The 22,198-nt window shown below is 40.1% G+C and overlaps 1 protein-coding gene across 3 annotated transcripts in view; it reads right to left on the bottom strand.

Annotated features, from left to right (window-relative positions):
* pim3 (Pim-3 proto-oncogene, serine/threonine kinase) overlaps positions 1-22,198 on the bottom strand; it is a 72,769-nt gene that overhangs the window by 1,909 nt on the left and 48,662 nt on the right. Inside the window, exons 4-9 of one of the 3 annotated variants that reach the window (XM_077709660.1) lie at positions 17,611-17,660; positions 1,633-1,702; positions 1,427-1,536; positions 1,290-1,340; positions 838-1,201; positions 170-346 (exon numbers count right to left, since the gene is read on the bottom strand). In XM_077709660.1, coding sequence (XP_077565786.1) covers positions 170-346; positions 838-1,201; positions 1,290-1,340; positions 1,427-1,536; positions 1,633-1,666 — 736 coding nt within the window. In that variant the 5' untranslated portion in view covers positions 1,667-1,702; positions 17,611-17,660. Of the gene's footprint in view, positions 1-169; positions 347-837; positions 1,202-1,289; positions 1,341-1,426; positions 1,537-1,632; positions 2,142-17,610; positions 17,661-22,198 lie in introns of those variants that run through there. The other 2 variants (XM_077709659.1, XM_077709658.1) reach the window with 2 other exon arrangements.

Genomic DNA, 22,198 nt, shown 5'->3' with positions numbered 1-22,198 from the left:
CCAATTTGAATTATTTAAAATAAAACAAACACAATGTAAGAGAAATAGGTTAACCCCTTTAAAAAATTGTAAATAGATTTAAAAAACATCGTCATACACAACAAGCTTCGAGAACGTCACCACACCTCACCGCAGCTAGGGGGCGACAAAATATTTGGCTCCAACTCACCAAGTGAAACCCTTCTTCTGAATAACAGGCACCCCCGGAGGATCTCCTCGTCCTGCTCGAAGGGAATGTCGCCGTTGACCATGTCGAAAAGCAGCACGCCGAGCGACCACACCGTGGCAGATCGGCCATGGTATCTGTGGTAACGGATCCACTCTGGTGGGCTGTACACACGGGTCCCTTTAAAACACAAAAAAAAAATCAGTACCATTGACAATGACAGGCATCAAATCAAGTCAACACCTCTAAAGCGTGTTTATCACAAGCATACGTCCAATCCATTTGAACTGGGATGATTGACAGCGCATGAATGGCTACTGCATATAGTATCACAACAAACTAGCTACTCCCCTGCCTTCCCTTCTGACCAAAACAGAGAAGGAAACGTGATCCCATCATGTGACGCCTCCGCTCAGGTTTCACAACAAACACGTTACGTGGCACTCCGATTTACGCCGTATCGTGGCCACCCTTCAAAGCCCATAAAGCACCAAAAAACAAAACAAACGTGCGTCATGCATTGCGTGGAACTATGTATTAATAACGTCAGGATATCCCTCCGCCCCCCTCTCTCTATCTCAAAATACACCATTAGCGAACGCCTCCGCGCCTGAAAATAGCACCTAACATCAAGGGCAAACCCCCTCACCCAAAACAAGCTAAACGCTTACCGTCAAAGTCGGTGTAGACTGTGTCCTTGAGTATGGCTCCGGAACCGAAGTCGATAAGCTTAAGATCCCCGGTTCGGGTGTCCACCAGCAGGTTTTCGTCTTTAATATCTCGGTGTATCACACCGCAATTGTAGCAGTGTCGCACCGCTTCCAGGACTTGGCGGAAGAAGCCCCTGGCTTCGTCCTCGGCTAGGGCGCCCTTCTCGGTTATGTAGTCAAACAAGTCCTTGACGGCCTCCGGCCTCTCCATAACCATGAGCCAGCCATCGGCGCACTCAAAATAATCCAGCAATTTGATAATTCCACGGGAAGATGAGCCAACCTTCTTCAGGAGGAGAATTTCCAGAGGGACCATGGTTCCGTTCTATTAAAGCCGAAAAAATAAACCCCATTTAAAAAAAACCGCTTTAAAGCCTTTCAACAACACATTAAAAATAAAAAAAATAACTTACCAATGAGCCCCATTCGGTTACTCTTTCCTTGGCGACATGTTTAATCGCCACCTGTTAGAAAAAACATAAAAATAATGAGTTAATCCCTGATTCAAACGGTCCAATTAGTATTTCCGTACCACCGGCGCACGACTCACCGGCGTCCCGTCAGAGACTCTGTTGCCGTCGTACACGGTGCCGAAGCCTCCGCTCCCAAGCACCGGGCCCACCTGGTACAAGTTCTCGAATGGGTCAATCTCCACTCTGACTGTTTTGCGGAAAAATAATCCAAAAAATGACTTCCAAGACTAAGCGGTCAACTCTCAACCGTTAACCTCTTTCAACTCTTAGACGAGTTACCTACCCGTTTGAAGCTGTAATTTCCCCGGTAGGTCCATGCTCGACGGGTTGCAAATATGAGAGAATGACCCTAACTTTGAGAGCAACATATTAAAAAGAAAAAAGAAAAGAAACGTACAAAAAAAATCAGGTGTTATCCAAAAGGCAGTCAAGTTGAGGTTTCTAAGAAATGACTCTGAAGGGTTTCGGGCGCCGTCTAAATAGTGGTGTGAACCGTCTTGGAGTGCGCCAACCCGGCCGCACCGCGCCCGTCCAATTCGTGTCACGACAGTGAAGTCGCACACCGGTAACCAAAAACCAACATGAAAGTGAGATAAAGTGCTGCCGACGAAAAAGGGATAGTCCGAAGAAATAACGCGCGTCGATTCCTGACTTAACTGGAATCGCACGCGAGTTCAGTAGATGAAAAGATCCTCGGCTGTGTGTTGATATCCTGAGGAGTTGCCGCTGTCTGAGCTTTGACGCGGTCTCCCAGAGCCAATATTTTGACGCGCAGTGAGACGTTACATATCCTTCCGCCGCCAATACTGCTCGACCGTTTCGCTCAAATAGATCTGCTTAAACCCCTCCCAACACCAAACACGCGTATAAACACGCTGCCCTCACCAAACGTATAAATAAAACATATTCTTACTCGTAAATATGGGTGTAAAAACCATTTGCATCAAGGAACTACTTTCTCATAGTACGAGACGCGCAGGAATCTTGTCTGGGAGATTCGCGCTACTTCAGTATACACTAAGAGGCGGCAACCAATCAGGTCTCGTATAAAAATACACAGATCTTTGCGCTGGCCAATCAGGTCAAAGTTGTTGTAAAAAAGTAGACATTTGAGTGCACGTGGCGGCAATTTTGGGTTGCCCTCCCCTTTTATTTGTATCCCCTCTACCCGCCCCTATGCAGGTCTGCAGTAAGAGACACGCAGTCTGGTTGGAAAATAAAAGCTCATTTTGTTAACAAGCCATAGCAAATTACTCATAAACATGACGGTTTATGTCACTGTTCTTTGTCCTGGAGGGTGTGTAGCCTAAATGTTCTGTATGCCATACCACTCAACAACACAAATCAACATGTACTTGTCAGTAACAATGGTTGCCTAGGTTTAATTGTGCAAAATGTCTTTCTTAAATGAAATAATTTCTCAAATCTTCTAATGTTTGAACAACCAATAGTTGAGAATTGAAGTTCCTTGTGCTGAATCTTGTGAATAATAAAACTTAACCGGAATGCATTGTTTAAATGAATTCAATTGTTGTTTTGGTTAGCATGCTAGCATGCTTAGCACAGAAAATCTACTCCAAAAAGGGGCTGCATTGGTTATTAGGATTTCATTACAACCAAATAATATATTGCAAGTGTATTTGGTTGATTATAGTAAGGTTATGCTTCATGCAGGGGGAAGAAAAATAGGTTAAGAAGATGAAAACAAAGTCAGATCAAAGTTTACGCATGTCCAATTGTGGAGTTCAGACTTTCCACATTTATTCCCTGTCACACATGGCAACATGACCTTGGCTTGCAGTGAACTTTCCACTGTTTATCTCCTCCATCCTACGATAACCTGTGCCTGTATGTGTGTATTTTGGAGTGCTAACCAAACAAAAAGCGTTTGAAATGTTCCACGGAACCTTATCGGGGCCATAAGCCGAGCTGGCGTAAAAAGTTATGTAAATCAATAATGCAAACAAAACAAAAACAAAACAGAAAATACTTCATTTTGGGTAATGTATTTATCAATCAGTGAAATTCCTACTAAGAGAAGTATACCAATATCCCTTTTTTATTGGACTTTTTATTGTAAGCAATTTCTAAGAACGCAGTGCATGCTTTATATGCTAGAATTTGACTCGAAGGACAGGGACAATGTATGTCTTTGTAACCTTGTGGATCATGCCTGGAATTTCAACCAATGATCTTAGTGTCTGCAGAGATAGTAAGCAGTCCGTTGAGGTTTTTTTTAATGCCCACACCCCATGACTATAAGGGTCTTAAAGATGGACCATAATATCCAAACTGAAAGCCTGCAAGGGTGTTAGACTTGATTTCACGTGGGCTGGACCATTTTAGATATAATATTTAGATTTTTTTTAAATAAATGGATCAAAAGTCCTGAATATTCATTTTTTTATAGATATTTTTTTTACCGTCAACTCGATATCATGTGGGGCCGGACCATTTTAGATATAATATATCGATTTTTTAAAATAAATGGATTAAAAGAACTGTATTAAAAGCCCTGAATATTCCATTTTTTTATAGATCTAAAACAATGTTTATTTTAGCTTTTTTTAAATATATTTTTAGATTTTACAAAATGATTTTTGAACTAAAAACAGAAAAAATGGATTCAAAAACGACAATTATTGATTTAAAAGGGGGAAAAATGACATTTAATATACATCTATACTCTTCATTTTAATTTAATCCTAAAACAGAAAGTTGGCACTCATGATTCACTTTCCCGGGCCACACAAAATGATACAGCGGGCCAGATTTGGCCCCCGGGCCGCCACTTTGACACATTAATAATAGTAGATAGTCGTCGTATACTTTATTGGGGTAAACCCAATCTTTGCCCTGGACAAGGACCAGTCAAATTGATGAAGTATTCATGATAGCATTTCATTGCAATTTTTTTTGCCTGCTATGCAGTCATTCACAGCTCTCATGGGAAATCATCATCAGGTCGTTTTTCCTTCTTTATTATTTATGTGCGCCACTTCTCCGAGAAATGGCTGGTGGCAATGCCATGAGTCGTCACTGTCCGGCCTTTTCTCATCATTTGTGTATTCCAGCCTTAGTAAACGGTGTCATTGGGCCCATAAGGGGCATTTGCATCTCTAATTTGATAGCTTTCACTAAGGGATGCATTAAACCAAATATAACATGGGGGACACGTGAGAGTCCTGGAGTCACCCGTGGTTATTTTCAGCCACCCGTCACACTGGTTAATAGTGGCCGCATTATTTTGGTGAGCACATGATTGAAATGGATCCAGCTTGACTTTGACACTCTGCTCTATGGGGTGGCCAAATGCCTGAATGGATGGTGGTCACCAGTGCTCAGGGTATGGGGAGGAGCTACAGTTGCGGAGGAGTTACAGGGGAACCTCGAGATATGAGCTTAATTCGTTCCGGGACTGAGCTCGTGTGTTGATTTTTTGGCAACTCAAATAAACGTTTCCCATTGAAATGAACAAAAAAATATTAATTTGTTCTAACCCTCTGACAAAACCCTAAAAACAGGATATTTGATTGGAAAAACATTTTAATTTGTTCTAATTTGCCATCTATTAAAAAAGTAACACATACCTAGTGGTTTAATATTAGTAAAATGTGTTTAATAGAACTACAATTAGACAGATTTTGTGGAGAGGAACTCTTTGCACGGCAACGTGCTAATAACATAACATAAACAAATTGAAATGAACTTGGATTACAATGCAGACACACTCCAAAATAAATTTAATCCAACCTAACACTAAACTTAATTCTAATTTTGTTTGAAATGTTGATACCTTTCTTCTCCGTTTTAGGTTAGCTCTATTTGCCCGCCTCCACAATGACTTCCAATCAATATCGAGGGTTGTTTGATATCTCAAGATAAATATTTGACCGAAATTTTACTTATGTCAAGGTAACCCACTCTATATTTAACCTTAAAACATGCTGGCAACTTTTAGGCTTCACTACCAAAAGATGAATCATTCCCTGTTGTCAAACAAATGTGATGTTCTTAGAAAGCCCATCAACACAATTTTCAGTCATTAAAGATCATTTTAAATGGAGCGACAGTGCACATGACTGAACATCAGCCAGATTGCCGTATGGATTATCAACCCGTCTCAACATTACGCAACATCGCCAGCCCGGTCAGTCTGGTAATCTGTCGGCTGGATTGCATAACTGCTCATTAGCGCTTATATCACATTCCTTCGCACCTTTATGCAGGTTTTCTAATATCAGATATTTAAAAAAGATGGATGTTAGGATTTTGTAAGGAATAAATAACATGGACTGAGTCAGTCAGCTACACTTAGCGCTATACCCATGTTTAAATTTATCAGGCAGGGGTTCAAACGTAGGGCAAAGTGACATTTCTAGTCCTGGCATTGCTTATCGTCTTTTTTTTAGTGGAGCAGGAGAACAATAATAGAGTTGAGTTGGAAAAAGACAAATTCAACTAAGCTTGTTGATATTGGTCGAAAAGCACAAATTCAAATAGCTTGTTGTTCGGCCTAAGGTTGTTTAATTTACACACAGGACCACAAAAGCAGGTTAATGATGCCCTGGGTGGATGGAGTAAGAAAAATAGGCTTCCGGCATCTAAGCAAACAGCATTAAACACAAAAAAAGTGTACACACTTGCTTTCACTGCCAAACAGTTTCAGTTCGTATAGACCAACTTATGAAATGAGTCCAATTCGCATGTCTACAATTCTTATTTAGGTGCCTACGATTATTAATTTTTGCCTCAATTAAGTCCGTGCAGAATCAACATTGTACTATGTCATTAACTTTCTACATGTAAAGTACACGTGCTGTTTTTACAAATATACTAGTACTAGTAAGAATGTGCAATTGCCATTGGTAAGAGTTGCAATATAGTACATAATTACAATGTATTGGTAGGCCTAATATATACAAAAGTTACATTATACGCAATTCATTGCAGCAATTATTTGCAACTGTAATATACAACTTTGCAACACGATTATCCGTTGTCTTGCAGTATGTAATCAATCATAATGACTTTGTAGCTAATTGTGGAATTTAAACATATTATTTTGTTTCATGCTACTAGTAAACTGTTGATTAAAATAATAATGATTGTCCTAGTTATGATTTTATAATAAATATTCCATCATAGCTTTAATTCTATGCATCGATTCTGTTTAGACACTAATTATGTCGTGCCTACTAATATTTATTATTTTTGGAATGCTATTATTCCAGTGCCTACTATTATTCGGGTCTTCATAGTAATGTTGTTGTTTTTAACTGCATTTTCCTCCAAAAAAGTCAACCCTACCATCCAAATCCTCCACATTTACTAACAGCAAAGCATTTGTCCTTTTTTTTGTCTTCACTGATGTCCTTTTAATGGACTGCCCTCCAGGTAAACAAACATATGTCTTGAATTCTAACGATCACTGTGACACAGCAAATTTCACATCCCAGTTGACATAAATGGTCTTTAAATGGAATCCCCCCCCTCTTATCCTTATTATAATAAAGGGATTGTTATTTACCAGTCAGTAATCACTCTTTAAATCTATTGCTCAAACTGTTAAAGAGAAAATATCCCTTTCACGTCACACACACAGTTTAATCCTTCAACGGCAATGCGTCCGTATATAATTTACACATAGTGTAAACGTACTAAGTGCTCCTCCATTTCCCCCTTCACTGACTTGATCCATTTAACAGTCGGACTGTCCCTGTCTTTAAGAGGATACCGAGACCAAAGCTTTTAAATCCAACCCACTCGCTCACTCGGTGGGTCAGCTGGGCCTGAAAAGGACTAGTTGTAATCTTGTGTTTAAAATTAGACATGTAGTGTTATTTTCTGTATTGGAAATTGTATCCAGCGTAATCGTATACGGAGCACGAGTCAGAAGTGACCTGTTTTTCCTTCTATTGCACTGGTGTCAAAGTGGTGGCCGGCAGGCCAGATTCGGCCCACCGTATCATTTTGTGCGGCCCGAGAAAGTAAATTATGTGTGCTGATTTTCTGTTTTAGGATCAAATTAAAATGAAGAGTATAGATGTATATTAAATTTCTTGATTTCCCTCTTTTAAATCAATAATTGTCATTTTCAATCCTTTTTGTGTGTGTTTTTAGTTCAAAAAGCATTTTGTAAAATCTAAAAATATATTTAAAAAAAGCTAAAATAAACATTGTTTTAGATCTATAAAAAAAACTGAATATTCAGGGCTTTTAATCTAGTTCTTTTAATCCATTTATACAAAAAAAATCTAAATATTATATCTAAAATGGTCCAGCCCACATGAAATCGAGTTGACGTTATTGCGGCCCACAAACCAACCCGATTCTGACACCCTTGCTCTAATGTTTCTATTCTGTTTTCCGTCTACTGATTCTTCCCAAGTCCTATCATTCTCAAACACACCGTGCCTTCACACCGATTCCCTTTAACCCAGGCGCCGAGCGCCGTGATTGGCCCTGGGCTTTGACGAGCATACTGCTGACTAGGTGTCTATGAGGGCCCGAGTTTGGACACAAGCTGCCCGCTCAGCGCTTTTGTAGTGTCTGTAATGCAGTAAATTAAGCATAGCATGAGGCTAATACAAATACCCAATGCATAGAGTCCATTATGGAATACTCCGTCTAAATAGCTCCAAAAAAATACAATGTGATTATTTAACAGATTCTCCCCATAAATGTTATCATAATTTAAATCTAATGGCTAAGAAATTCTCCTAATTTTGGAAATTCCAAGAGTCCGTCTCTTATTTTTGACATACCGACTGAACGCCATTAATTCTCTGTGTAATTCTTAATTTGGGTTGTTGGGGATAACCATGCTTATTAGTAAAATGACCTTCTCCTTGGAAAGAATGCCCACTTTTCTCTATCCTATTCGAATTAATGAGAATGCATCAGGAAACATCAGCTATGGGTAATGAAATGTCTCCAAACGCAAGGACTAATTGCACATCGACGGGCGTTGCACACTCAGCAATTTGAAACAGAAGCATCCCTTTTTTTCACGCCGTCATCAAAATAAAAGCGTGCCAATGTCACAATTCTGCGCTAAACATCGATATCTGCGCCAGTAATTCAATCCTACGTCTTTTTCAATCCCTCTCGGAGAGCAAAACGTTCTAATAGGGGAGGAGTCGACGTTCAAAAAACAGCTTTTGACGGGAAACGCGGTGTCGATGGCGAGCTCTTGAACTGTGGGTAATTACAGTCAGGAATGCATGCAGCTGAGCAGCCTATGATGAGAAGCCTGGTGTCGGTCGGCATGGCAACCATTAAGGTGTTAATTATTTTCTTCCGTGAAGGCAAAGGAGGAATCCCCTCTTCAAAGGGAAGAAACACCTGCGAGTAAAAAGCTCCACTGGCTAATTTCAGTTTTACTACCTTTGCTGGATTTCGGTTTTGGATTGCTAACTTCTCTCAACTCTTTGGGAGTACATGTCCAATTCATTTGTAATGGCAGGTTGGCTATTAATTTATTAATTTAATTTTTTCCAAGCCATATTCCTAATTGTAATTCAAATTCTCACCACTGGAAAACAACAGTATTGTTTTTCCTATACTTGCCAAGTTGAATTTGAGTGATGGGCAAAAAAAACAACACGTGTCCACCACCCCCATTCTTCCTGCTTTTTAATTGGTTGGTCAACACGACCCCCTGCTTCTATTTGTGCAGTGCTCCACAACACACACACACGGAAAGTCACACAAACCCATCAAAACCAGTAGGGCTATGTGACCATGCTGACTGGGGCCAACTTTTTCCAAGGTGGGGGGGCCCAGTCGGTCCCCCTTTCAGCTGATTAGGAAACGACCAATAAGGTTATCGCAAACTTTCCTCAAACATGGAAAACACCTTGAAATGGCCGCTTTGTGTTTGTCTTTCAGTGTTGGCGGGTAAACACTCCCGCTTACTGGCATCTATCAGACCAATTTTCCATTTCACAAGCCGAGCCCACCCTGAAAACAACCACTGTTTACAACAACAATACAATACAACTGACTCTCATGGGACTTTTCCACAAACACAAATGTAGGTAAAACACTAACCTTTATCAGGGTACGCATGATAAATGATACTAGAAAATGGGATTTCTTTGGTATGTTGTAAAGAGGACTTTTTGGTCAAAAACATTTCGTTTACGGTGTTTCAAAGGGCATTTTTGGTTAAAAAAATATTGAAAATATCTATGTGGGTAAAGCACTAATCTCTGTTTATCAGTGTACACATAATAAATAATACAGTGGTACCTCGAGATACGAGCTTAATTCGTTCTGGGACTGAGCTCGTATGTTGATTTTCTTGTAACTCAAAACGAACGTTTCGCATTGAAATGAAGGAAAAAAAATAATTTATTAGTTCCAACCTTCTGAAAAAACACCAAAAACAGGCTATTGGATTGGAAAAAATGTTCTATTTGTTCTAATTTGCCATCTATTAAAAAGTAATACATAACTAGTGGTTTAATATTACTAAAATGTGTTTAATATTACTAAAATCAGACAGATTTCGAAGGTTTGGGGGTCTTTTTGCACAACAACGCTCATAACATAACATAAACAAATTTAAATGAACTTGGATTACGACTCCAAAATAAGTTTAATCGAACTTTACACTAAACTTAATTCTAATTTTGTTTGACATTTTGATACCTTTCTTCTCCCGGATTGGCTCTTTTTTGCCCCGCAAATACATTGACCACTCATTTTTCTTTGGTGGGCCCGAAAGTCAATCTTTTTGCAGGTCGTAGTTCTTAGTAAAAATGATTTCATTTATTATTAGGTTCGTTTGAAGAAGCAGGGGCGCTTAAGGTCAATGGAAAAATCCGCTGGAAAGACGGGGCGGGGGTTATGTTCCGGATGTATTGGCTACTGGGAAGTTCATCATTCCAGGCCGCTCAGTGGCCTCACATGTCCAATAACTGACTACATAGCAATATCAGCAGTGTATTAACAGACCCGGCGGATTAGCACCGCGCTGCGTGTTGAAGGGCTAGCGGGTCAGCACACTCTCCAGCTCTGCGGGCGAGCTGATTGATGAAAGCGGCCATAACAAGGTTTCGGAAAAAAAAAAAAAAAAAAAAGTAATAGAAATCTTTGCTGAGCTGTCGCCGATTTTGACATAAGCTGCGGCTTTGTTCTCGCCGGCCCAATCAAAACATCACATGTGCGCAAAAGTCTGATAAATGGCACGCTGCCACGGCAAAGTTCAAGTTCCATTTAGATTACACGGCGTACCGACAGAGAAAAGGTAGAAAAACATAAAAAAAATATCACATTAATGTCACTTTTAACACAGTTGGAAAAAAGGCACTGTAAGGTGAATATACTTGAAAAGGGTTCAGTAGGAAATATAGGGATAAGAATTGGGAATCTATGTAGGTCTGGATTGCATAGAATTATGATGATATGGATGGCAGTCATGCCGGATTCATTTTTTTTTAGGTCAAAAATTGAATTTTTTTTTTTTTTTTAGCTCAAAAGTGTCAATTGTTGTCATTATATATTTAAAAAACTTGAATATGTGCGTTTTGGATTTCAGATTTGTCAACGGGATGCCGTTTATTTATTTATTATTATTATTTTATAGGTCAAAAACTGTTATTTTTGGGGTAAAAACAGTCATTATTTTGGGTCAAAAACTGTTATTTTTTTGGGTCAATAGCTGTTATTTTTTTGGGTCAAAAACAGTTATTTTGGGGTCAAAAACAGTTATTTCTGGGTCAAAAACTTATTTTTTTTAGGTCAAAAGTGTCAATTGTTTTCATAATATATTTAAAAAATAGGAATCCTTAGAAATCCTTGAATATGTGCATTTTGGATTTCAAATTTGTCAATGGGATTTGATGAAAGATTTTGGCTCAAAAAATGTGTGGCCAAGAGTCAACCCATCAGAAAGTAGTTTGTGGGTCAAAATTCAATTCCTATAATAGTCACTAAGGAGATTTTTTTGCGGCCCAAATAACTCCGCCAAACAACCCCATATGTTAAGTCCAGTATTTTTCCCATTTTGAATCAAAACCTGACATGACTGATATCCATTTGCTATTCCGCGCCCAAATATATGTCCAAAACTGCTGTCCGACCAAATTAAGAAAAACATGTTCTCCAGTTGTATCCACAAAAATCTTGGTGTTACTTCTCAGGTAGTTTTCTCCCATTTGAACATCAACATTTAATCAAGACCAGGTTTCTTTCACCTTATTGGATAAGCCATTCCTTGGTGCACCATTACACTGCAGGACATTGCTTCAGGTAAAAACCAACACTTGGACTTGAAAGCAAGTTAAAAAAAAAAAGTGTCCTCCTCTTTCTCACTTACTGTACGTCCCCTCACTTTTGTGTTTGGGTTCTTTTTATGAGCTCATTGGAGGGGAGATCTCAAACCAGAGAGCCCTTTCCGTCGCCCCTAGCCTAGTGATCAAAGCTAGTACCGACCGCTCCACCGTGTCGTTTGATGCTGGGGCAACAAAAAAAAAAGACCCAAGCCCCATTGGAGGTTTTGATTTCTTCATCCATTTTGTTCTTTAGAAAAGCCAGACCACTTTTTGGGGAGGAACCCCATTGGCAAATGAAATAAACGATGAATGTTTCAAAGTGGTGATCCTCCATAATGAGGTGAGACAGTCGTCAATGATTTCTTGAGAACACCTTGCCTCCTCATCCGACTGAATACCCAAAGTTAGCGGACAATCTGTTCGCAGGCTGCAGGAAACAAGATGTCCTATTATCTGTTTCACACTGTACTAAGTGTCCTTTTCAATCTAAAATAAAACATTTTCTGAAACAAAACCAGCAGGGGCGCTTGACAGACACTTTTCAATACAGTGGTAAACCTTCGACATACGAGTGCTCTGACATACGAGCAATTTGAGATAGGAGTCAAATTTGGAGCAAATATTTATCTTGAGATAGGAGTCAAACTTTGAGCAGATATTTATCTCATCTTTCAGACGATTCCACTTAGAGTTACACACTTTTTGGGAGTATAATAAAAAAACTTTGATACATTATTAATAATACTTTTGATTCCACGCTTCTCGCTACAGTTTAATTCATGTTCGATAAGTGAACGCGCCAATATGATTTAACCTGAATTGAGCTTGTATAAGTATAGATAAATCCAATATCTTAATAACACAACTTGAATTAAACTACACTTTCTTTGACTAATTCACAAACAGCCAAGTGTGCTTCCCATCTATGCTTTGATGCAAAAAAAGGACAAATTGTAGCCTTGCCTCATGTCTGGAGCATGTGTTTAATCTCATGTGCCTCCTCTATCCATCATGTGACCATCTGACAGAACATGGTAATGCCCTTTTTCTTAGAGACGCATTGTAAACACCGCGTCTGCCCTTGAGCGCCTTTTCCGTGTCCCTAGACGCTAGCTAGCGTAACGGGGTTGCGGATGTCACCGGCGCCACTCGCTGAGTGGAGGAGCTCTTCCAGCGCTCCATTATGCCACCGTCATCTTCATGCATTTATTGAACGGGGGGGCCAATCCCGGTGACCTTTCATACACGAGTGGAGCGTGGTCCTTTGTCACCGGCACGTGTCTTTGCTCAGCCTTTAGAACGTGCTCACATTGTAAGGAGCAGGGTGATCCGATTCCTCATTCAAATCAGTAAATAAAATGGATTGCCAACAAACTCAATGATTGGACAGAGTTCATTTCAGTTTGTTAGAATCGGAGGGAATTTGTGTTAGAACTGGGATACAGTTGTACCTCGAGATATGAGCTTTATTTGTTCCGGGACTGAGCTCGTATGTTGATATTTTCGTAACTCGAACTAATGTTTTCCATTGAAATTAAATTAAAAACTAATTAATTTGTTCCAACCCTCTGAAAAAACACCAAAACAGGATATTGGATTGAAAAAAACATTTGTCTTTGTTCTAATTCGCTATCTATTAACAAAGTAACAAATAACTAGTGGTTTAATATTATTAAAACGCGTTTAATAGTACTAAAATTATAGTTTCAGATGCAACCTTTCAAGGTTTTTCTCAGTTTGGAGACATAACAAGACAGTAGCTATGATCGTATCTCAAGATAAATATCTGCTCAAAATGTCACTCGTATCTCAAATCGCTCTTATTTCGGGGCACTCGTATGTCGAGGTACTAAACTGAAGCTCACCTATAGAAAGACCTGTGCCCTGATCGGCCAGCTTTTTTCTACTGGGTGACATTCAAGTTTTTGCTGGGGTCAATTTAGCCAACACCTCGTAGACTGCTCTATAGTAGAACATGCAACATTGATGATTCCCTGAAAAGCAACAGCTGCAACCTGCCATCCTTCTATGGCTTGATGTAACTATATATAGAACACACACTTCCATAACAGGCATCCTAAAGCCATGCTGTTGAACTTATAAACGCCTTTCACACTTACTACTATGTCATAAGCTCTTGAGATTTGAGGTGTGAATAGCCACGGTATAACAAACCCTAGACTATGTCCCACTGAAGCACGTGTGCTATAGATTCATCATCCTTGAGGTAACAGAACTATGGAAGTCAAGCACAAAACGGACCAGAAGGTGTGAAGAAAAGGATTGAGCAACAAAAAAAATGGCAAACGTCTGCTTGGGCTTTTTCCAAGAGACCTATTGACGACGTCTACACTCCAAGTCATGTTGAATGTCAATAAAACGACGTCTCCCGTTGTGTGATGTGGCAACAAACGAGTAAGCACGACGCAAAGGTTGCGCCAAGCGATGCAGATACGAGCCTGGGGATAACTGCTGCCACAATAGCCTATGTTGACATGACATGACGCAAATACTCCATGTTGACGTTTGATTGGATTTGGAATGACTTGACGTTGTGTCGTTTCTCTTTGGGATGCTTTTGGTTTTTGAGGAGCTTCTGCATCGTAACATAACATAAACAAATTTAAATTAACATGGATTATGATATAGACACTCAAAAATAAATGTAATCTAACCTATCATTGAACTTAACTTGACATTTTGATACCTTTCTTCTCCCGGGTTGGCTCTATTTGCCCCGCCTCCACCCTGACTTTCAGTCAATATCGAGGGTTTGTTTACTTTTGTATTCCCTTCAAAATATTCCGAAAATTATGCACACAAATGTCCTCACAATAGGATAACGCACAAAAATTGCCAACTAGAAGTAGTATATACGCCATTCGCACTGACTAAAATTTGTCTCGTATCTCACGATAAATATTTGCCCAAAATTTTACTCATATCTCGAATTGCTCCTATGTCAGGCCACTCATATGTTGAGTTTACCCATCTCGAATTGCTCGTATGTTGGGGCCACTCATATGTTGAGGTCCCACTGTACCAAGGCTGTGTCTAGCAGTTATTTAGTAGTGATGTGCATGCTCAAGTTGACTTTCCCAGGATAAATAAAGTAAGACAAGAGCCACAGAATAGCATTGGAGGAGGGACAGAAAGAAGTTGGTCCAAGGAGTGTCCCACCGATTCCTGAGGATATCCCTATCGAAAGTCAGCGCTAGCTGGATAAACATACAGTAGCTAAACTATGACTCACCTTAACCAATAATGACTGCTACTTGTTTGACTAATGGGCAAATGTACATTCAATTTGAATGCTGATCCGCCCAATGAGTCACAAGTGGAAATTGAATTTGCATTGTGTCAACTTCACGGTAAGACTATAGCGTGAAATGGTCTTGACCTCAATTACGCCTGCGAGATTCAGACTTCTCAGTGATAATCACTTGCTGTACTAGACTGACAGTGTTGCTTTTAAAAAGGAATGTGGATCGATTCACATTGCCTGTTACTTTAGATTTGAGTTCTCTTTGACAATGAGCAAAGAAATTAAATTTGACATCTGGACATCAGCCAAGCTTACTTACTTTAATTCGTGTTGAATTTGTACACCCAACAAGGCAAAAAGCATCTGTTTTTGGACCCAAATTTGTCACCTTCTAAGCATACTTGGGCTTGTTTTTGGCTTGTAAATGTCTTTCTTAGAAGGTGCCTCTCAAGTGTTGCTGTATTCAATTTAGGCACAACTCATTAACACTCCCAAACTTCACTCGGGAGCTTCTCTCACATCTCGAGCCAAATCGAACACACTCCAGACACGTATGTACAAGCCATGTGTGATTTCCCAAGACTGCAAAACAAACCCACATCTTTGTGTATTGACTGTAAATGCACCTTGTTTCTATTACTATGTATACAGTGGTATCTTGACATATGAGTGGCCTGACATACGAGCAATTCGAGATACGAGTCAAATTTCAGGCAAATATTTATCTTGAGATACGAGACAAATTTTGATATACGAGCAGACAGTGGACGAGCACTGGGCGGAGCATTTTTTCTATTGGCAAGTGGTCGTGCGTTATTCTATTGTGAGGACATTTGTGTGCATCCTTTTCTGAATATTTTGAAGGGAATACAAACTCAAAAAATCCTTGATGTTGTGTGGAGGCGGGGCAAATACATCCAACCTGGGAGAAGAAAGGTATCAAAATGTCAAACAAAATTAGAATTAAGTTTAGTGTTAGGTTCGATTTAACTTATTTTTGAGTTCCGCATCGTATCCAAGTTCATTTAAATTTGTTTATGTTATGTTGTCGTGCAATGATTTTTTTTCAGAGGGTTGGAACGAATCAATATGTTTTTAGTTCATTTAAATGGTAAAAGTTACGAAAAAATCGACATACGCGCTCAGTCCCGGAACGAATTAAGCTCATATCTCAAGGTACCACTGTACTGTCTTTCCTATCTCTTTGCCATACGTCTGTCTCCCCTACCCGAGTCCAATTGAATCTATTATGCAAGCTGCTATCATTGTAACTGGTTTCTGTCCTCATTGTAATGTTTTATTTTCCACCCCACAATTGTCCCACGCCTGGCAAAAGAAATTGACATGCAAAAACTACAGGCCTTTTAAGATGTCACAACTATATTTAACTTACGCGAGACGCACACAATGTCTCTGTGTAGCCTCCCGGAGAAGTGTATCTGGAACGGCACCAAAATATGGACCATAACGAGGGCCCAAAACAGATGAACTGACCGACTTCAAGTCATGCCAAAAAAGCCGAGTCTATGATTATGTTACATCCAAGATAAAAGACCCCCTGTTGTCTAACACAGCTTGAGTTTACGGCTCAAATAATGCTATCTTTGGCAGACACATCAAAAGGGGGAATAGGATAGGCGATGGGTTAAATCAAATCAAATCCAATTGGACTAGAATTAGAGGAACTCAAAAAGAATATTTTCCCCTAAAGATTGCATAATTGTGCTAAGAATGTGGTTGACTTTAGCGACTATTGTTTCAGTCAGGTAATGTTCTAAACCAAAACCCAGACCGGCACCACTATGTCAATTGTAATTGACAACAAAAGCCCGGTGGATGCCAGCAGACAACTTGGATCATTAACTAAAGAGCTGATGTAGAACGAAGCCGTTTCATCTAAATAAAATGTCATTTCTTTCCTAAGCACCCTCATTTTGTAATCCCTCCCACGAGCTTCTTCCCTCTTTCATCCCACGACCCATTTAACTGCAGGGTTCTGCTCAGGTAAACCTGCACTGATATCATTATGCTCCCATTAAAAGCCCCCCCTAGTGTATCCAGGGCATCCAAAACTAGGCCAAGAAGTCATCTTACTTGGCAGAGGGGGAAACATGCTTTTCAAATACGCTCTAGCAAAGATAGGCCACGCAAAACCAGTTGAATAAGAAGAAGTTCTCTTAACATGCTTGAGTGCTCTTAAGCTGGACTTGGAGGACTGGCGGGTTGGATATTTGTACATAAATAAAATAAAGTACACTCCGACTATCTATTATATGTGTCAAAGTGGCGGCCTGAGGGCCACATCTGGCCCACCGCCTCATTTTGTGTGGCCTGGGAAAGTAAATGATGACTGCCGACTTTCTGTTTTAGGATCAAATTAAAATGAAGAGTATAGATGTATATTAAATTTCCTGATTTTTCCCCCTTTTGAATCAATAATTGTCATTTTTTAATCATTTTTTTCTGTTTTTAGTTCAAAAACCATTTTGTAAAATCTAGAAATATATTAACAACAGCTAAAATAAACATTGTTTTAGATCTATAAAAAAATTGAATATTTAGGGATTTTAATGTAGTTCTTTTAATCCATTAATATATATAAAAAAATCTAAATATTATATCTAAAATGGTCCCACCCACATGAAACCGAGTTGACGTTAACGCGGTCTGAAAACCAACCCTAATTGATATCGATACTTGACAAGTTGCTTACCTGTTTGGACGGTAAAGTGCGCGTTGATGTTGTTGATTTGATGTCAAGATCTGTTGAGAGAGATGTCACACAGTCAGAAACACAACCTCAACAACATCTACAAAACACATCTCCAATGATTTTGCCACACATTCAAATATACATTATCCAATGACTTAATTCATCAATGTATTACCCGCTGACTTAAATGATCGAAAAGTGCACCCATAGTAGAAATGAAGACAATGTTTACAATGTAGCCAGCTCTACATGACTGTTTACTGCCAATAAAAAACATTAATGGGGCAATTCAATTTATTGAGCATGGATGGTGGAGAGAAGCAGGCAGCCATCTGTCATGTTGAATTTCCTGGCCTATTACGAGGCTGCCTATAATGTTATTTGCCCACTGGTTCTTTATGAAGAGTTAATACAGCAGTTGGACAGGCTTCCACTGCAGGAGCGCCTCTCATGTCTTTGCTAATAATGCATCAAAACAGCTCTTTGCTCATTTGTGACTTGAAGGCATTATGACGCTGGCTAATGTCTCGCTGACGTTTACACTCTATGTTGTCAGCTGTTAGTTCTGTATGACCGTGACCAAGATCAACAGTAGAAATATGACCAGGCTCCCTTTTTCGTTTTGGGTCTGTGACTCTACGTCTGGTCAACTCTTACTTGTGTGTATATGTGTGTAGTAGAAGGACAAAGTAAGGCAGCCAAATTATGGCATGGGAGAGGCCGAATGGGACCATGAAAATGCTGTTTGGACTGAAACTCTTGGCAGTCTGGAAGGCTGAACATCAACACAGGGACTTGGTTTAAATGTTCAGAGAACAGAAGCAACTCTATCAGGAGAAAATGAAGTTCTCTCACGTTATTTCCAACAGCAATACTTCAGGATTTAGCCTTTCAGACACAAACTGGAGGTCTCAATCACTGGAGTTTTTGTATGTTCTTCCCCATGAGTGTGTGGGTGTTCTTCGGGGGGCTCCGGTTTCCTGGCACATCCCAAAACCATGTATGCTAAAGTATGGTTGTTTGTCTCATTGTGTCCTGCGATTGCATAGGATACTCCAGAAGTCTCTACTTTGGTCTAAACCAATGAAAGTGTACTATGGACTTTCCTGGTGTGAATATACTCTTGGTTTAGTTCTTGTTCTGGTCTTGGGTTTTTCTCATGTACGACATATCTCATTGCACTAAATTATTTGAGAAATACTCCAAAGACAAACAAAATGGAATAAATGTGTTGAAACAGTAGAAGAATATATTTAGAATCATCTTCAAAAAGAAATGTTCAAACTAAGACGATATGATTTAAAAGTACACAAGTATGTCCAAAAACCTTCCATTGATCTTTCAAAGTGTAATTACAGCTTGCAGGTGTTTCTTTGGCCTGAAATCAATCAACAGGCGGGAGAAGCGTCCAGCCCGAGGCTGTCAGAACATCAAGTCAGATTACCCCCAAGATCCTGTCAGTCGGGATGTATCGGTGGAGACAGTGAATTGGAGGGAAATCACTTGGAATCTTGTTAGGGTCTATAACATTATTCCAGGTGAGGAGGAGTGGTATAAATGTGATCTCTCTGTTGCTAGACCTCATCTCAATATCCTGATTTTATTCTTTCTAGTCTTTCTTAGTCTGGATTAGGATTGTTTTTTTGTATTTGGGTCCATCTCCAATTGATTTTGCTGGTCTTTCAGTGGAATCAAAAGTGAAATAACCCTAAAACAAAGCTCTTCATAGACACTTTGTACCTCTCCGATATGCAAAACCAGTAGTTATGTAAAGTACACAACCAGGAACTTCAATGGGAGTTATTCAAAAATTCCAATGTACAACGAATAAGTTGTATGACATCACTGGGCAATGATTCAGTTGTGATCTTGTAGTTCTGCAAAGGAACAGCCACACATTTGTAGGCCTTGCACTTTTGGACCAGAGAACGAACACCTCTCTCCAGTAATGGCAAACTAATACGAGAAAAATAGAACACACACACACAAACTCTCTTGTTTACACTCCCATGGCCGTGATGACACGCACTTTTGGAACTCATGACCACACCAAACATGAAAATAGCAGCCCGCTGGTCAGTCTAGACATTTTCTATTTTGCTGGACTCTCCACAAGTGACTTTGTGCAGGAGGAGTGTTATTGCCTCTTGCATAAGGGCCTCCTACACGTGCATCATTGGAACGGTTGGTTGGATCTTTTGATTTGACTTTTCTGCTTTGCTTTTTCTGCGTGAACACGTATAGGGCGACTTTTGTTTAGGCTGACGCATCATGGAAAGCGTGGCTCACCTCGTTCTGCCTTATAAGGTAGCGGTACTGTCTCATGGGAGAGAAATGAGATGTTGTTACAGTCTCTGGCCATATAGCCACTAAGTATGCAGCGGTCTGCATGAGTGTGTTTGAGTAAATGGTGAGTATGCGGGGAAGCTGGCTTGTCTGTCTATTTAGGGGAAAGAAATGATCCCATGGTCCATTAGAGGGGAGGAGACTTAAGATACACTATTGCAAAAAGGTATTGCTAAAAGACAAGAGAAGCTATGATAAACAAACTCGGGAGAGGATACTTTTTTGATATGGTTCCAACTCCCATGTTTGACTATCCCTCATCACATTCCACTCTTCTCTTGGGAGTCCACAAGTCAGATTAACCCCAAGTCTTGGTATCTCACATAAAGGGAGTTTAGAGTTGTGAGCCAATTGCCTAGTTCCCTTCGTTTCTTTTTGATTTATACAACTTCAAAGAACAGGACAAGGCAGTCGGTATGAGGGAATGAATGTACCTAGGAACTGAAAAGATAGGTCAGATTAGGGTCTGGTAGGGAAGAGTGAGTACGTGGGAAAGGGGTTTAAGTTTAATGCAGTAGTGGGTAATTAATCTATATCAATTGGAACAAAGAACAGGATTCAGGGTGCCCCTTTTGTGAAATAACTGCCCACCTGTTAACCTTACTTTAGGGATACTATACACATGGTAAGCACTCGGATAGGAAGAGGGAAGGTAGGTCATATTAGGGTAGAGTGAGATACAAACAGCATTTCCTAGAATGCAACAAAAAGGGAGAAATGAAAAGTAATAGTGGATGTGATCCTGAGGGTAAACATTAGCCAATAGAAAGCGAGAGAGAGAGAGAGAGTCAGGACAACCCCACCAGCCGCTGACTCATTTGTGAACAGGGTCATCTCCAGGTTGACCTGACACTGACCCAAGCTTGTTATAAGTCCTAAAAGTTAGGAGTGGAGGAAATATAAGCAGATAAAATAGGATTGCTTTGCTCTAAAGCCATCTATTGCTAGGACCCCCTCCCCTTGTTCAGGCTTAAAGGGGCAGATTATGGCATATGATATTGAATCCTCTTTGGTCTGTAGCTATTGTGTGAGTGTTTAAAACTAGCCCAGCAGGGGGGTCAACGGACGGGTTTGGTTGGTTGACTGTCCCCCCCGTGTGCCTGGATAGAAACAACACCGGGGGTCGGCCCACCTCCATTGAGTGGGCCATTTTTAGGTCAGGAGTTCAGCGGGTGGTTAAGTAATGACCTTCAATCAGCATCCATCGTTTACCGGTGGGACGCATGGATGCTTCTACACAGCTTAGGTAGAGAGGGTGGGAGGCTTAGCGTCACTCTACACTGATGAAGCGCCATTCCATTTACATCATGTCCTGACGACATAGCCTTTGGATTTTGGGTTTGCGTTTAACAAGACCTTTCCTTCTTCTTACCCACTAAACTAGTTGAGGTGTAAAACACACCTACTGTAAATGTCACAGGCAAACAGTTGGTTTTGGTCAAAGCCGATGTTTAGCCGCAAACACATAGTGCAGGTTGGTCTGACATGGAAGGCGGACCTTTTTTTTTCGATTTGGCAGATGCTGGTGTTCGCTGACTGATTTACAAGGTTATGTTACGCTCTAGTAAACGTTCAAAATGCTATAAAAGTGCCAGATTGACAGGTCAACTTGAACTCGTGAGTGGTGACAGATTTTCGTTTGAAAGGTTGCCATCTCAACTCAAATACAAATAGACGCTAAGTCAAAACCCGCATCCGGAAAAGGATACTTTTTAGTTTAAAATGAGCGGGCTAATTCTGAAAAAAAAAAAATAACGGACTTCACTAACTTTTGGTCTTAAAGCGTATTGACCTTGATGTCCGCTTTTTTATATTTTTCCCAGAAGGCATTTTGTCCTTCCTAGAACTTTGGTAGAAAATAGAGTTAGCGTCTCTTCTCTTCATGTGGTGGTGGGCCATTTTTTTTCTTCCCCCTTACACGGTTCCCCTTGCTTGGAAGATAATGTATGGGTGGGGGAGAAGAGTGTGGTTAAAAAGCGGCCTGGTTTTCGATTTCAGTCGTGCAAAGCACTGAACTTTCCTGCACCTGTTGCTCATTTTTTGACCAGTTGCACTTTAGTACGAGTTGTTGCATTCAAAATCGAAAACATAAACCATTGCAATGCATGTGTTTATGTTAATGAGCAGTGACGGACGTTATTTGTCGCTGTAGGCTAGTTTAAATAAACTAAAAAAATGAACCCAAGCGGCCAATCATCCATTATTCAGTGCCAACCTCTGTTTAGCCAATGACAGCCTGCGT

Source organism: Stigmatopora nigra, chromosome 23, assembly GCF_051989575.1.
Source record: "Stigmatopora nigra isolate UIUO_SnigA chromosome 23, RoL_Snig_1.1, whole genome shotgun sequence".
NCBI classification, from domain to species: Eukaryota; Metazoa; Chordata; class Actinopteri; order Syngnathiformes; family Syngnathidae; genus Stigmatopora; species Stigmatopora nigra.
The sequence above is the reverse complement of the archived record's forward strand: the minus strand, read 5'-3'. Positions and strand labels throughout refer to the sequence as shown.